The sequence below is a fragment of the Primulina huaijiensis genome, chromosome 15 (assembly GCF_012295235.1).
Source record: "Primulina huaijiensis isolate GDHJ02 chromosome 15, ASM1229523v2, whole genome shotgun sequence".
Lineage (NCBI taxonomy): Eukaryota > Viridiplantae > Streptophyta > Magnoliopsida > Lamiales > Gesneriaceae > Primulina > Primulina huaijiensis.
In genome coordinates, this window is record NC_133320.1 from 21,215,966 (window position 1) to 21,232,452 (window position 16,487).

Consider the following 16,487-nt stretch of genomic DNA (forward strand, 5'->3'; position numbering starts at 1 on the left):
TGTCCTATGAGAAACCATGTTCAGACCTATCTTAAAAACTGGGTAAATAGGCCCATGTCAATCCATTAGGCCCAGTAACGGAACTAAGCTGAAGGCGCGCGGCCCATTTAAATGTGCTAAAGTCCAGCAACAAAAGGACTGTCAAACGAACTTGCAATCCGGACCGTCCATTTCTGGAGGTAGATGTGCTAGCCGTTAGTTTAGTGTATATCCTACGATCTGACATGGCATTAAACTGGATTTAAAATCCGGTTTTCAAGTCCGAGCTATAAATTGCGGATGCTGGGAACTCTGGGAGCGAGGAGGATCATAATTACAAAATCACCACTGTCGGAGGACACTGAGCTTCGAATATTTTGAGAGTAAGCTTCCGAATCCGCGCTGTTTTGATCATTTTAGCTTCATTTAATGTGTAGATTTCTTTAAATATCTGTATTTCTACTTGGGTTTGATTTTTGGTCTTTTTCTGTTGATTTGATTTCGAATTTGTATCTCTTCGGGTTAGGGTTTTTTTTACGGGAAGTTTTTTTTTTTTTTTTTTTTTTTTTTTTTTTTTTTTTTTTTNTTTTGGTTGAAGCTGAAGCTTTGTTTTAACTTTCTTTATGATATGACGATTGTTGTGAATTGTTCGTGATTGTAAGATCTCCGTGTGTAAGTGTGGATTTTGCGTGTAGTTGTTTGTAATGTGTTTGCGGTGTGGATATCTAATTAAATTTTGCATGCGGTATTTTCCTGTGTGTAGGTTTAAGCTGATTGTCATTTGGATTTGCATCAACTGTGCGTTTACCGAGTAGGTTTCTCTTATTTCATTCAGTTTGTAGAGATATCATTCCTTTTCCTTTTCAAGATCTTTCTTTTCTTCTGATTTAGTTGTTACTTTGATTAGTTAGGATACTGTGTTTGAATGTGTGCGGTTTGTTTTGGATCTCAAAAGCGTGTTTTGGTAAGGTCAAATACTTGTACTGGGAATTGTTATGGGTGAGGGAGATATGGTACCTGATAAGCCTGAGTCCTTGGCAAATGGGAATACTGAGTTGGAGGAAGAGCCGGGGGCTGTGATTGATAACAAAGAGGAGCATCAAGGCGAAATGAATGCAATGGAAGAGGATAAAAAGGATGATGGGAAGGTCGAGGCTAATGATATGGATGTGGATGAAGAGATCAATAAAACCGAAGAAATTGAAGAAACAGTAAAAGATGGAGAGGTAGTGAAGGAAGGGAACAATAATGAAGGAGAGGAAGAAAATAAAGAAGAAGATAAGCAAGCAATTGTTGCAGAAGGGAAGGTGGAAGCCAAGGATGAGGTAGTGGACCGTGATGTCATGGAGAAAACCCAGGAAACTGGAGATAAGGTTGAGGAGGAAGTTGGGGTGGAAGATGAGGAAAGGTCTGAAGAGCCTAAAGCAAAGAAAAGTCTGACGAAGACGCGTCCGAGAAGAAAGAATGATGCTGGCAAAAAGGAAAATACTAAGAAAAAGGAACCTGTAGACAAGAAGCAGAAGCCTAAAACATCAAATGAAAAAAAGGTCAAAGAACATGAAACATCAACAGAGAAAAAGGAGGATCCAAAAACTCCAGTGACTTACACAACTGACCGGCCAGTACGTGAACGGAAATCTGTGGAAAGGTTGGTGGCCACCATTGAGAAGGACGCCGCCAAGGAATTCCATGTCGAAAAGGTATTACCTTTTGGTTTGCTTGTTGTTTTTCCATGACCCTGTGAAAAATCTAATCCTTCGATCTATGAAATGCCAATGTCTTATCATTGAATTGAAATTTACTCCTTTGTGTATTGCTATATGTGGCAGGGTCGTGGAACTGCACTAAAAGATATTCCCAACGGTATACTTTTTTCTAATTCTGTTACCTCTTTTAAATACACCTATGCAAACCAAGCTTGATACATGTGTCAACTGGATTATTGTCCTGTTTCTGTACTTCCTTCTTTAGTTGATCGCTACATTAGCTGACAAAAGTTTCTTGAGCATCATCATTTGAGAGCATTTATGAGCAAAGCAAATGGTTACGGGCTTTGGTTACGGGACTTAAAATGTGTATTGGTTGTGGGCCTTAAAATGTGTATTGGTTGTGTGCAACTATGCAGCGAAGAGAACTGAATGATGCACCTTCACTCTATATTGTTGTTTATTTCCGGCGATTTTACCTGTGATCAGCGAAGAGAACTGAATGATGCACCTTCACTTTATATTTTTGTTTATTTTCCGGAGATTTTACCTGTGATTATGTGAGCTCGCTCATTTAATTGTGTCCGAATATAATGAAATTCTTGGACTCACGAGTCTCTCATGACCTTGTTAAATTTGCTGCTTGCAATTACTTGGAGTCTCTTATATTTCTGCTTTTTGGAATTTATGGAGTTTTGTGGGTTTTAGAGAAATGAATTAGTTGGATTAGCATTTTTACTTGAAATAAATTCTTTCCATGCTCGGTAAATTCTCAATTTCTAGTGTGTATGTGTGTTTTATTTTTTGCTTTTTACGTGGGAATTAGAAAATGTAAATGATTGATTTTCAAACAATTCATAAGCAAATAAATCAATTTAAGATCTAAAAAATAGCAGTGTATAATTAAATTTAACTACAATGGGATAATTAGTTTGCCGACAATACTGAAATTTCTTCTGCTCATTCTCAAATCAAAGAATATATACCAGCTTTAAAAATCTTACATGAAACAAAGATTTATGTGATGAGATGCAAACACTAATACATTGAGCTCTAAACTCTTATTGACTGTAAACTTCTTCAACCTAGAGATATCGATCTCACTAGCTAAAGGTAGTTTAGACTAGATGAGCCAAAAAACTTTGTGCGCTCTAGAATGCTAGAGCATGATGAAAGTAGGCTCTTTCACTCTTATTAACAAGTCTAATTCCTCTACTCAGTAGAACTCCATGCGGCTTGCATCATACGATGAGGTGAATTGGAGGGTAAATAGGTTAATGAGAAATGGTTTAGTGAGAGGCTAAAATGTAGACTACGAAGTTGGATCAATTGCTCGAAGTTGATCGAATTGACCAACATGAGATATTTTTTTATCAAATACAAAACAATACTATTTGAGAGGCTTTCACTTTCGTTGTGGTGACTCAAGGTTGATTGTGGTGCCGTGACCCAACATATCGATACTCTTTTTAAAAAAAAAATAATTGAGAAATGCCATGAGAAATTCTGACATTAGAGAAAATAGGAGCATTATTTATGGTTGGTACATTCTTGATGATTTCCGAGTATATTAATTGTGGTAGTGTAGAATAACCGCTTGATCTCTTGATGTGTTGATCATGTTTTTTTTAATAAAACATATTTATGGTTGGTACGTTCTCGATTATTTCCGAGTATATTAATTGTGGTAGTGTAGAATAACCACTTGATCTCTTGATGTGTTGATCATGTCTTTTTTCTTTTTTTAAAAAAAACATAAGCTGCCTTTCCTTTAAAATTTCTTCGGAAGCAGAATGGGTTGAGAAAAGTTGCATTGATCATATGCATTCTCAAAAAAAAAAAAACATAAGCTGCCTTTCCTTTAAAATTTCATCAAAAGCAGAATGGGTAGGGAAAAGTTGCATTGGTCATATGCTTTCTCACATCATCGTTAAGATTTTGGGCAAGCACTACATAATAGACTCCTCCAATTAACCAACAATTATGTTGTAAACAGACAAATTAAAGTATACAAACATGTTTTTGAAACAAATGCTATTTTTTAATTTATTCTATAAGAAATAAAAATCATTGGTAAAGATAAATATATAATTGAAGAATAAAACACTTCCCTTGGATCAAACTTTCAAAACAATATTTCGACGTCCCAATTTGAATACATAATCTTTCTATAAATAAATTACACAATTATTGAGTCAGGCTAATATGGGTTGCCAACCAATTAATTATAAAAAACTAAATCGAATCTTTTTAAGATCTTTTTTCCTTTCGTGCCAAAAGTGTAGACCTAATATTTGATATCCACTTGTAGTTGACACACACACACACACACACACACACACACACTCTCTTGTGTTCTTTCAGAAGTCTATTTGTTCCTTTCTTTTCATAGCTCCCAGGTAGACCCGACCACCAAAACCAAACCATATTTGAAAAACCATAACAAAAATCGTTTTTTGGTTTCATTCCAAAAAGGAATCTGAACCAAGGACCTACGATTCTGTTATGGTTCTTAAAAATAAAAAAACTGAAACTACAACCATGTGTAGCCGTAGATGAAACCGTAAATCAATCTTAAGTTCATAAAAAATTAGAAACTGAACCAGAATTATGTGTAACCATAGCCGAAACCATTCATTAAAATTTTATGATCTTGTGGTACACATGGATGATTTAGTTACATGGTTAAACTACTTAGTTTATGTGAATTAAATTTAATCCCTATTTTTATTTAATAAATAATTAAATGCTCATAATATTTTGTAATATAAATACTAAATAATGAACTCTTATTAGTTTGATTATCACGTGAGTTATGTTGGTATTATTTTCTTGACTTCAACTTTTCAAGGAATAAATATCAATTTGAATTGGTTCAAACCGTATCGAAACTGGAACCGAAACTGCATCAGTCGGACCAATTCAAACGGTTTTGCTTCTGGTTCCATCTTTCGTTAGAATCAGAAAAGGAAATATAACCGTCGGTTTCAAACATTTAACAATTTTCCCTTTGAGTATGTTACTTTTTTGGCCGCACTTGATGAAAACCATATTCCTTCCATATCTTATACAACAACGATGCTGTGATTTTGGGAGATAGTAAAATGTGAGATCTTGATTTGTCATCGCTGCGTTTAATATACCAGCTAGGGATACTGTTTGGGGAGCTCTCTAATAGCCAAACCCCGTCACTCAACTCCCAGCATTCTTAGCATGCTCCAACAAAGTAGAGACGGCTCTACTTCCTCCTTTTTAGTTAGGGTGCCCACTCTAAAAATGAGAATTTGACGACAGACAAAATATATAATTGACTATAAAAATTTTGGAATGATGCTGTTATGTGAGGTTGATAATTGGAAATTACTGGGAACTTTCTCTGAGAAGCCCCCCTACCACTATCTGTTTGACTAGAATCTAGAATTTTTCATGTAAAGCTTTAATTGCTTTTACTAGCTCGTTGAATATGCTATTTGTTTGTGCACTCGTCACATATACGTAGAATGCTCGTGTAAATAATAAATGATGCTATCTTATATGCGTTTAAATATCTAGATTTGTAAGGAAATAGATCAGAGTATATTGCTAACATAATCAGGAGACTATAATCACCTCTAACTAAGTTGGAACATATGTAGCACGGATACTCCTAAATTTTTTTTACATGAAGTATCCGAGTCGCGTGTCGGATATGGCAAAATCCGCGTTGTTGACTTTTTGTAGGTTTGACTACTCAAATACGTCTTGGACTCGGTTAGGATACACCATGAACACAGCGGAGATACATTTCTGGATACGTTCGAAAAAAATTGATTTTTTTTAAAAAATTATTCTTCTTAAATCACTTGTCTGAAGTTGTACGTTGTATATATTTACACATATATATATCCACAATATTTATATATATTTTAATAGTTGTCGTATAATAGTCATATCGTGTCTTATATTTTCAAAATTTGCATTATTGTTGTATCCGTATCGTATTCGATGCGATATCCGTACCCGTACACATGTAGCATAGGCTGGAACAATATATTGTCACTATTTTTTTGGTTAGGGAGTGCCATGAGCAGATCCCATATGTATTAGCTAATTAAATTATGTAAACATTAAGTTACCTTTTACTCGGTACAGTTTCAAGGAGCAACGTTTTTCCTTTACACTTTCTTTATATAAATATGGAAAAGACAAAATAGGCTCGGTACTTCTTTTAGTTTTTGTAATCTTGACTGAAGAATTTGGATCTGGGTATGGATGTCAGCATACTCCCGAAGATTAGTAATATTTATAATTTCCCCATTTATTTATTTTTTCTTCTTTTGGAATACCTGGAATTGTGGGAACTTGGTTTTGTTTATTTGTCTTTCTTTTGTTTTGTTCCTGGGGTGTGGGATCGGCATGGGCAGGAGTTTATTTACTGAAAAATATTTTATGTGATGGTACTACATGACTGATTGATAATTTTCTATTCTGTAAACATAAAACACAGTTGTAATGATGTTAAAATTTAAAAATATATTATCTGTTGATCGCTGAATTCTTATTTGTGAGTTAAGAAACCATGGGTAGTGTCTTGCTAACGAAGTGTTATATGCTCTTTTCCATCGATTTCAGACCTTTTGTCTCAAGTTGATTGGGATTGCCTGTTCTTATTACACTTCCTATGTGAAATGATAAGCATTACAATCAAATTGCTTATATACTGTCAAGTGATGATCTGATAAACTTTCAATCACATGATCACGTACAATGCATTTAAATTTTTCTACTTTTTATTTGGGATTTATGGTTATCATTTGAAAGCCACGTATATAATTAAACAGAAGGAATGTCATAAATTCCATATCTTCAGGCTACTATAAGCAATTCAGGGATTTCATGTTGTTATATTACTATGCATTAGGTTCAGTATATCAATTAAAATCATTGGAATTATGTCTTGCTAAAATCTTTCAATCTTTACTACCGAAGTAAAATGTGTATTTCCTTTACTTTGATAAGCTTTTGCTAGCAGTGTAAAATACAACTTCTTATACATTTTTCAATAAAGTGCTCCATCTCATCTGTCTCTTTAACCGTGGTGTGCACACAGTTCTGCAGAATGTGAGTTACTATTTTTATCTTTCGGAAAAAGAAAAGAATGTTGTTTACCGAAATGCTTGAATATTTTCTTTTGCCAACAAACACATGCAGGCACATTTGTACATAAAAGTTTGTGATTGATAAAATTTACATCATTCTGTTCATTCAGTGGGGTGTAAAACTTGCATATCTTTCTATGGTTTAGCTGTGACAATACTTGTAATTCTTCTTGCAATTGCTGCTCATGAAATTTATTACAAATATGTGTTGTATGAATGAATCTCATGTAGTTTTCAACCGCTTATTTGTTACAGTGGCATACAAGTTGTCAAGAAAGAAGAATGATGATACCTTTAGATTGCTGCATAATATTCTTTTTGGCAGGAGAGGAAAGGTAATGCTTTTAATATCTTGGAAATTTTAGGTCAAGCATCATATCATATTGTTTAAAGGGAGCATGATTATTCTCTAACATGATCTTCAGTGGTGCGTTTTGAACTCCTTGGTTTGGTCATCATGGGATAATAACTGTTTTGTGTCTTTGATCTATATTTCACTCTCAACTACACAAATATTACACACTTGAGCTAACCTTTGGTAGGTTTCTTGGTTTTCCTACACATAAAGTTTATGAAGCTGAACATTAACTTGGTGTCTCCATCTGCCACCATTGATATGTTACTGGTAGTTTGTAGTTGGTTAAACTTCTTGTGCTTGTGACTCCAGGCTGCTGAATTTAAGAACAACATGTCAAGATTCTCTGGGTTTGTTTGGCATGACGATGAGGTGAAGAATAACTTACTAATCCATTGTATATGATCTATTTGGCTATTTATAATGTTTTGACTTTAATTTTTCTTTATGAACATTATCTCAGGAAAAGCAAACCATAAAATTAAAAGAAAAACTTGACAAGATTGTCAAAGAGAAGCTTGTGGAGTTCTGTGATCTTTTTGATATACCAGTTTCGAAGGCTAATACGAGAAAGGTTTGTGATATTCTTCCTACTTCAAGAGCAAGTTCACTATTTATCTGAGGCTTTACTTCCTATCAAAGTGTATCTTTAATTTCTCTCTCTCATATTCAGGAAGATATCATCTCAAAGTTGATTGAGTTTTTGATGGCTCCTCATGCAACCACTGCTGAATTTCTTGTGGATAAAGAACAGGTTTGACACTCTGCTTATTTTTTCTTTGTTTTTCCTCCATATTTTAAACATATTTTAAGTGAATAAGTTTATATATTTATAATTTTGCTTCAATTTTAAGTTTTTCTCCACTTGGTTCAATCATTTTTAAGTGTCATGAATGTTGGCCAGTCAAGCAAGGGCAAAAAGAGAAAGCGGGCCAGCAAGTCAGCGTTGGAGAGTAGCACTCCTTCAAAAGGCTCGGCCAAGGTAAGTTTTCTTGATTAAAACTAAACTAGGTTGAGATTCTGACTTGCTTTTTTATGTATTTAAGTTTGGGAAACTACGTGTAACTATTAACCGATGACTTGGGTACAGTATATAAACCATAAATCTGATTGTCATTTTTTATAATGTCTTTTATCTACTATGGCTGATTGTAGTCTCTGGTTAATTACGGAGTTTTATAATAATCAAGCTTTTATCATGCATTTGGTTCACATCTTGTGATCCTTAAGCTTGGCATTAGGCCACATTGTTTGCATATTTGGTTGACAGATTTGTCCTTGCCGGGAAATGTGTTTTCCATCATAAGAAGTGTAAATTTACCGTAAGGCATAGAATCTGAAAATGAAGAGATAAACCTAGGTATTCTCTTCAAAGTTTCCCAAAGTTTTGGGCATTGGACTAGAACGCCATTTTAAAACTACTGACGACAACTTTCACCCCAAAACCACATCTTAATTCCAAACTGGGTTACTGCACAACCAAGCTAATGGCACTACAGAAGTGTCTCAAAGGTGTTTGGAGAGAAATGAGAGAAAAACAAAGAGGAAACATGAGAGAAGTAAAGGTAAAAGCTGATAGTGGCCTTTGGAATTCGCTGGTGGTAGTGTTGGTGACAGCAGCAACTGCACTAGCTGCTGCCATTGTTGGATATGGGGCAGGAACAGGAAGTTTTTTGGCAGGAGCGCAGAGGTGATGGGTTAAGCATTAATTAATTTAATTTTGGGTAATAAATCTTTTTCGAAATTTCCATTGTAGGAGCTTGAGGGGAAGGAGAGTATTTTGGTTGCTACATTTTTGTTTATGGTTTTGAAGTATGACATCTCGTGGTTTTGCCTTTGGAACAATCGAAACAAGGAAGATGAAAGGAAATCGGGGAAAGAAAAACATGGAGAAAGGGGGTGGGGCTAGTCATGATGCAGGAATGAAATGAAAGTGTTGAGTGGAGGACTATTTGGTAATTGAGTGGGTGTTGATTGGATACAATGGAGGAAAGAAGAGAACCCTAAAATTTATTTAAACTTATAGTCGTGAATGACTGTTGCATTTGAAATTGAAATTATTCCTTGTCCATATCCTCCTTAACATGGGTTATGGCGAGCAAAGAACCTACTTGCGCAGGCATCACTCTCCAGTGACCGACATGAACGCTTTAATAATGGCTTTGTTAGTACAAATGAAGCGGTTATTCTTATTTGCTTTTGCACCAATTAATAGTTGCCTAATGTTGATATTTGGTAGATTATAGATTCTCTGTTTGATGCTATATATACTTTATTCTTCAAAAATCCAAATTATCTATTATACTATATTATAAAACTTGGGCATAATGAGACAAAATTCATGTGTCGTGGTATGTTTTTTCAAATACCTCAAATACACCTGTTTACTTTAATTAATTTTTAAAATTCAAATTTTATTTGTTTTACACATTTAGCTGTTTAAAAGTTTGTAAATTTAATTAATCGTTTAAACACCTTTAATAACTATTATCTAAATTGATTCGCTCAACCAAAAAAACGATGTAGAGATATAGAAAGATTTTAATTCATATAATCAAGAGTACTTTATTTCTAAAAAAATCAGGGAATAATAATTGAACGGTTACCATATTTAAGAATTGCTAATGTATAAATATAGGCCTTTGTACACATAGTTGTCAAGGGCGCAAGGCGCACCGAGGCGCACAAGGGCTCTGGAGCCTGAGGCGCAAGGCGCAAGGCGAGGCGCGCGCCTTACCGAAGCAATGCGCACATTATTTATTTTTTTAAAAAATATATTTATCTTAGAATAATATATTAAAATATGAAATAATTAAGTCACAATGTCACATAAAACAACAAATAATTAATAAGTTCATTATAATAAGTAACACGATTAAAATTCTTCAATCATCCAAATCAAGTTCATCTTCTTCTATCGAATAATCAGAGTCGCTAGAACTGATACCTGAGCTTTCTTCAATAAATGGTTCTTGGCCTTTCTCTTATTCACGTTATCACGTTGTTGGCTTCTGTAATTCTGTTGAAGTCTGCACACTTCTGCTCTTGTCGCTATATGATATTTAATTTGTTAACTGGGCTGCTAGGGTTTAAGGTTGGGTTGGGCTTTTTACATTTTAAGTTAATATTAAAAAAAACAGAGAAGTTGCATTTTCAAATGCAACTTCTCTGTCACTGAATTTAAAAAAAAAAAAGGCAATCTCAGGCGCGCCCGAGAGCCCTTCCAAGGCGAGCCGAGGCGCGCGTCTGGGCTCGCCTTTGTAAATCGTTGCCCGCGCCTGAGGCGAGAGGCGCTCGCCTTTGACAACTATGTTTGTACATAAGCTTTTTATTAATATAATATAATGGTGTTGCGTCTTCCTCTATATATTTTGTTGTTTTCTTTGTTTTCATGGTATCAAAGCCATGGCTCTGAAAATCTCGTTGTGTCGCTGAAAAACCCTAGCGAGAGAGAAATTGACCACCCCGATTTACCATTAAAGCTTTTAACGCTGGATTATGTGTATCATTAAAACAAATTTGATATTATGTAATTCATGATGAAAGTGGATCACTAGTCCACTGATGTACTTACCTCTTATTATATCATTAATAAAATAATGTTTCTTATAAAAAAAAAATTGTGCAATTTTCCTAGTTATGATCCTCATTTTGTTCCTTGCCCAAAAAGGTAGTTTCTTACAATATGCAGCCTTTAACGTGTCGACCTACCCTTCCTACCTTTGGATAATAGACTCTGGTGCAACTGGCCATGTGACAGGGTTTTCTAGATTGTTTTTTTCTTACCATCCATGTTCAGCATACCAAAACATTAAAATTGGTTATGGTTCTTTGTATGTTGTTGCTAGTAAAGGGTCAATTGCTATCTCAAAAAATCTAGTCCTTCATAATATTCTCCATGTCCCTAATCTCTCGTGTAATTTACTTTCGGTTAGCAAGTTGAGTCAAGATTTGAAGTGTTGTGGGAACTTCTCTTCAAATTCTTGTGTGTTTCAGGATCTTTCTTTGGGGAAGGTGATTGGAAATGCTAAGGAGATTTGTGGTCTTTGTTACTTTGAAAATGGTAACGACTTGCGTGGACAAGCTCAAAAAACTATTATCGTATCCTCTTTCACTTATAGCGATGATGAAGTAATGTTATGGCACCGCAGATTAGGTCATCGTAGTTTCCAATATTTGCAGCATTTGTTTCCATCATTGTTTAGAAAAAATGATCCATCCGTGTTCTGAGATGATATTTGTCAATTTGCAAAACATCATCGTGCTACATTTCATGCTCTCTGATATAGGGCGTTAAAACCGTTCTCACTTGTTCATAGTTATGTGTGGGGACCATTTAAAACACCAACATTTAAAAACACTTTGGTAACTTGGTTGAAACACAATTTCAAGCTAAAGTTCAAGTATTTAGTGGTAATAATGGGAATGAGTACTTTAATAAATGTTTGGGATCATTTTTTCAACAAAAAGGTATGATACATCAGAGTTCTTGTACCGATACTCCTCAACATAACAGGGTGACTGAGATAAAAAAATCGACATTTCCTTGAAGTAGTTAGGTCTTTGATGTTTACTGCTCAAGTGCTTAAATACTTATGGGGAGAAGCAATTCTCCCCGCTACCTATTTGGTTGATAGAGGAGATACCAACATGTAGTTGGTAAGTGACCGAAAATTTTGGTAGGGAATAAATCTAGAAAGCGGATTTGGTGAAATAATAGTAAATGGTAATGAGTCTGAGTATCGATCTCACAAAGACTAATATTTAATTACTAGAATTTTTATTATTTAACTTAATATAGACAAAATAAATAAAATTATTTATCTAAACTAAATTAATAACACAATTTCAATTAAATATGACGGATTCAATGATCAAGGAGAGGTTCAAATCAAATAAAAGACTAAGAAACACAACGACACCAAAATTTACTATGTTGACATGTGTTAGAATTCAATTAATCATTTAAATATTGCACAATCACGATGATATCCCCAACTTACTTATTAAACGATTCCACGAGTTAATAACATATTTAAATCTAACAGTCCAATTATTCTTAATTGAATTTAATTAGATCTAAATGAATTAAATCTTTGTGGAATTTTAATTTTCACCTGATACCTTACATAGACATCGAATCTATTCCTAGTCAATTTTACTGTGTGTTGATTGACGTCTTTATTACTATATTTAATCAATCATCTTACGATTCGTGAGTAGTCAACAAACATGTAAATTGTTGATCAGGCTATTCACAAGAAATATTAAACTAACATCAATCAATAATTAAAAACAAGAAAAATAATTTATTGAAAAGAAACAATATATTAAATACAGTATTTTTTAATTGTATCGTGGCCTTGATATAAACAAATTTATTTGATAATGTCAAAACAAAGCAAGAACACAATGTTTGAATTCTGAAAACAAACTCTAAGAAGGAATAAGAAAATATCAACGTGATTGGCGCGATTCTCCCTTGGAAGTCTTCGTCCTCTCGTTCACACCCTAGTTTCCTTCTTCCTCCAAGTTCCCCGAGAAGATTGCCATATGTCCTCCTCCAAGTTCCGTCTTCTGCTTTCTCCTCTCTCCTATGTTCATGTACGTGAAGTGCTTCCATTTCTCCCCTCTCTTGTTGTACGGGAAGTGCCATTTTTTTCCTTTCATCAATTGGCCAAATTTAAAAGTCCAAAACTCTTTTTTGAAGACTCCACGTGAATATCTAAGAGATTTGCCAATTCCAAAACTCCTTTATCTCACAAGGTGGACTCTACGCGGATGTGACAAGGTTTGCAAAACTCCTCCAAAATTTCAAGTTTCACATTCACGGCCTAAGGAAATAATTAAAGATATTCTTTATTTTATATTATTTTCTTTCTTGTGCTATTTTGTTGTCCTTGGAGTTTTGTAAAATCACAGTCTTGTAAAATCATATTGGAAAATGGTTCAAAACTCTCCATCAATTATTTTCTTAATTATCGAGATTCTTTGCAGTGTTTTCTCCTTCCATCTTTCTTGGGGTCTTTCATATTTGATATTGAATTATTTGATCTTATCACCAAAATTAATTTTATTTCCTCATTTGGTCAAATCTACAATAATATAAATTAATCCAGAAATGCACAAAATATGGAATAAAAATATTAGATAAGTACAAATAAGACAAAATAAAGTCTCTAAAATCTCTATATATTCGTTTTTATCAGTAAACTCATCTAACTTTCACATACAAGGCCCGATATTGCTTTTGCCGTGAGTGTAGTAAGCCAATATATGCACTCACCTTATGAGGATCACATGGAGGCAGTTTACAAGATTCTAAGATAATTAAATATCCTGGGAAGAGGTCTTTTATTCTAAAAGCCAATCGAAAAAACATTGAAGCTTTTACTGACCAGATTGGGTAGGTTCACTCGTAGATCGTAGATCGTAGATCCACTACTGGATATTGCACCTTTCTTTGGGCTAATCTGGTCACTTGGAGGAGCAAGAAACAGAATGTGGTAGCCCGAAGTAGTGCTGAAGCTGAACTTAGGGCTATGGCTGACGGAGTATGTGAGATATTATGGCTCAAGTTAGTGCTTGAGGAGCTGAAGATGGACTTTGAAACTCCAATGAAACTGTTCTGTGATAATAAATCCGCAATCAGCATTGTGAATAAACCTGTACAACATGATTGAACAAAGCATATTGAAGTTGATAGACATTTTATTTAAGAGAAGCTGGATACCAGAGTCATCTGTATGTCATTTGTCACCCCTGAACAAGATATTGCTGATGCATCAACAAAGGGTCAATTCAGACCAAAGTTTAAAGATTTCACTATCAAGTTGGGCATGATAGATATCTATGCACCATCTTGAGGGGGGAGTGTAGAGATATAGAAATATTTTAATTCATATAATCAAGAGTATTTTATTCCTCAAATCAAGGAATAATAATTGAACTGTTACCATATTTAAGAATTGCTATCATGTTGTACATAAGCTTTTTATTCATATAATATAATGATGATGTGTCTGTAGTCTCTCTCTTTTCTCTATGTATTTTACTGTTTTCTTTGTTTTCAGACGACTTATTGTATCATCTCTTAATCAATCATATTATCACTAAAAATTTCCGCGATTCTATTATCTGCTTGATCTTATGAAATGCAGTCTGTGTGGTAATGTTGAGGATGACATTTGACTGAGGATAAAGTATATTTAACTGTTAGTTTAATTCCTATTAGACTCCTTTACTCCTTAATCAAAGCAAATGAAATAAAAATAAAGAAGCTTACTGGGAGAGCATGTGCGGTCCATTGATTTCCCCCCATAATTGGAAGCTTGGCTCTGAAATTAGAATGAACTAAATTAGTAGTATCATACTAAGTTACTAACTTGATGTCTCAAGCCATTTGAATACTAAGTTACTAACTTGATGTCTCAAGCCATATGAAAAAATCCTTCCTGATTATATTTAAACCCTTTTCATCTTTGTTATATCCAGAGTTCAAAGAAAACTGAGAGTACATCTAGAAAGGGGAAGGAGACAAAGGAGGGCAGACCTGATTCAGAAGATGAATCAGAGGACAAGAATGATGAAGCCCATGAAGATGAAGATGTAAATGGCATTCTGGAGAAGTCAGAGGATGAGATGTCTGAACGAGCTGAAAGTGAAGAGAAAGATAGTGAATCTGAAAAAGCTGATGAGGACGAAGTAAAGCAGAAGCAAGGATCTGCCAAGTCTGTGAAGAAGGGGTCCACTGGAAAAGCCAAAACCAAGAAATTTACTATATCTAAGAAGGCCGATCCTCCGCCTGAGAGAGAACCTGTAAAATCACCACATAGTCGCTCTAAAAGCAATAAAGGTACGAGTGCAAAGAGTACTTCTGGTAAAAAGAAAGATGAAATAGTCAAGGTCAAGACATCAACTCCAAAGAAGTCTCCGTCAAGCGTGAGCACGGGTAAGAAATGCATGATCCATTGTTTGTAGATAAAAAATTCGAGTTCTTGTTTTATTTATTGTATGAAAACCTTCTCTCTTTCTACTGGATTGTCATTCTGATTTTGTTTGCTTATGTTCAAATAAGGGAAAAAAGTTCTTAAAGGTAAAGAGAAACCCAAGGAAGCTAAAGTGACACCAAGTGACGATGAGCTTAGGAATGCTATTTGTGAACTCCTAAAAGAGGTTGACTTCAATACTGTGAGTACCAGAAGTCCTTTTCTCTAATGTTTTTGGGTTCGTACGATGGTAGATGGTGGAAGGAAAGACACAAATTGAACATTTTCATGCACTTGATTTGTGTCTGCTTGTTTAATGCTGTTGTAGCTGGAGACATGGTCTTATTTCCTCTGTAGTCCTTTTGTCGAAATTGTTGCGTCTAATTGTACTTTAATCAAGTACCAAATTATGTTTGGTAAGAATGGTATTTGTGCTATGTCTGTTGATGGCTCGGAAGTTCTTTAAAAGAAAATTAATCTTGTCTTGCCTTTGGTTTTCTCTTCACTCATGGGCAAGATGGTGAACTGTCGAAATTTTTCGTTCTTTTTACACTTGTATTACTGAGTCGTGTTCTTTTTTTGTTTTTTGTTTTGTTTCAATTGTCTTGATATTGAATATATATATTTTTTCAGGCTACTTTCACCGATGTTCTGAAGCTACTTGGTAATGTTTCATATCTGGCTTTAAACTCTCACTAGGTTCCCTTACCTTCAGCTAGTTTTTTGCTTAATAAATTTCTGTTCATTTCAGCCAAAAGATTCAGTGAGGATCTGGTTCCAAGAAAATCATCAATAAAGCTCATGATTCAGGAGGAACTTACTAAACTAGCTGATTCGGAAGATGAAGAAGATGATGAAGGTGGTGATGCTGGGAAGGATGAGAAGAAGGCGTCTACCCAAAGTGTGAAGGCTGAAAAACTGGTGTGAACTAAAACCCAATCCCCCTTCAGCTGCTTCGTTTCTTTTCACTAGAAATAGACATTGGTCATGGTTCTGAGTAGCAATGTGTTTGGTTACCTTTGATTTGTATTAGCTTAGCTGTCATTTATGTTTAGTGATAGAGTCGTACATTTCTTTCTTTTTATGGTATCGAGCCTCAATAGTATATTGAATTTAACTTTTTTCCGATTAAATTAAATTAGTCTGTGATGTTATAATATTTTTTGGATATGTAAATGTTGTTTTATCACTATGAAAAACGCCGTACAAGTTTACCGTGCATTTTCAGGAGATTCATATTATTTCAAAAGTCTAAGAACGAACGCTTGAATCTTCCTAAGTACATTATCAATGTGAACTAGTATGGGATGTTGTAGTTTTC

The 16,487-nt window shown here is 34.6% G+C and overlaps 1 protein-coding gene across 5 annotated transcripts; it reads left to right on the forward strand.

Moving 5' to 3' along the window:
• Positions 1 to 239: 239 nt before the first annotated feature.
• Positions 240 to 16,336, forward strand: LOC140960472 (DEK domain-containing chromatin-associated protein 3-like). Of its 5 annotated transcripts, none has more exons than XM_073418757.1 (13): positions 243 to 362; positions 743 to 790; positions 891 to 1,679; positions 1,809 to 1,842; positions 7,079 to 7,158; positions 7,491 to 7,550; positions 7,642 to 7,752; positions 7,852 to 7,932; positions 8,083 to 8,160; positions 14,673 to 15,129; positions 15,256 to 15,368; positions 15,800 to 15,830; positions 15,918 to 16,336. In XM_073418757.1, the coding sequence occupies exons 3-13, from the start codon at positions 975 to 977 to the stop codon at positions 16,091 to 16,093; spliced, it is 1,926 nt and encodes a 641-aa protein (XP_073274858.1). In that variant the 5' UTR covers positions 243 to 362; positions 743 to 790; positions 891 to 974; the 3' UTR covers positions 16,094 to 16,336. The 5 variants fall into 5 exon arrangements, with proteins under 5 accessions (XP_073274856.1, XP_073274858.1, XP_073274859.1 ...); XM_073418758.1 differs by having other exon boundaries at positions 935 to 1,679; XM_073418760.1 differs by having other exon boundaries at positions 949 to 1,679.
• Positions 16,337 to 16,487: the final 151 nt, after the last annotated feature.

Excerpts from the sequence above, each read along its gene's own strand:
- LOC140960472 (XM_073418755.1), top strand. The coding sequence starts at position 975 with ATGGGTGAGGGAGATATGGTACCTGATAAGCCTGAGTCCTTGGCAAAT. Across the intron at positions 7,933-8,082 it reads TTCTTGTGGATAAAGAACAG|TCAAGCAAGGGCAAAAAGAG; the intron begins GTTTGACACTCT and ends AATGTTGGCCAG. Across the intron at positions 15,130-15,255 it reads TCCGTCAAGCGTGAGCACGG|GGAAAAAAGTTCTTAAAGGT; the intron begins GTAAGAAATGCA and ends TGTTCAAATAAG.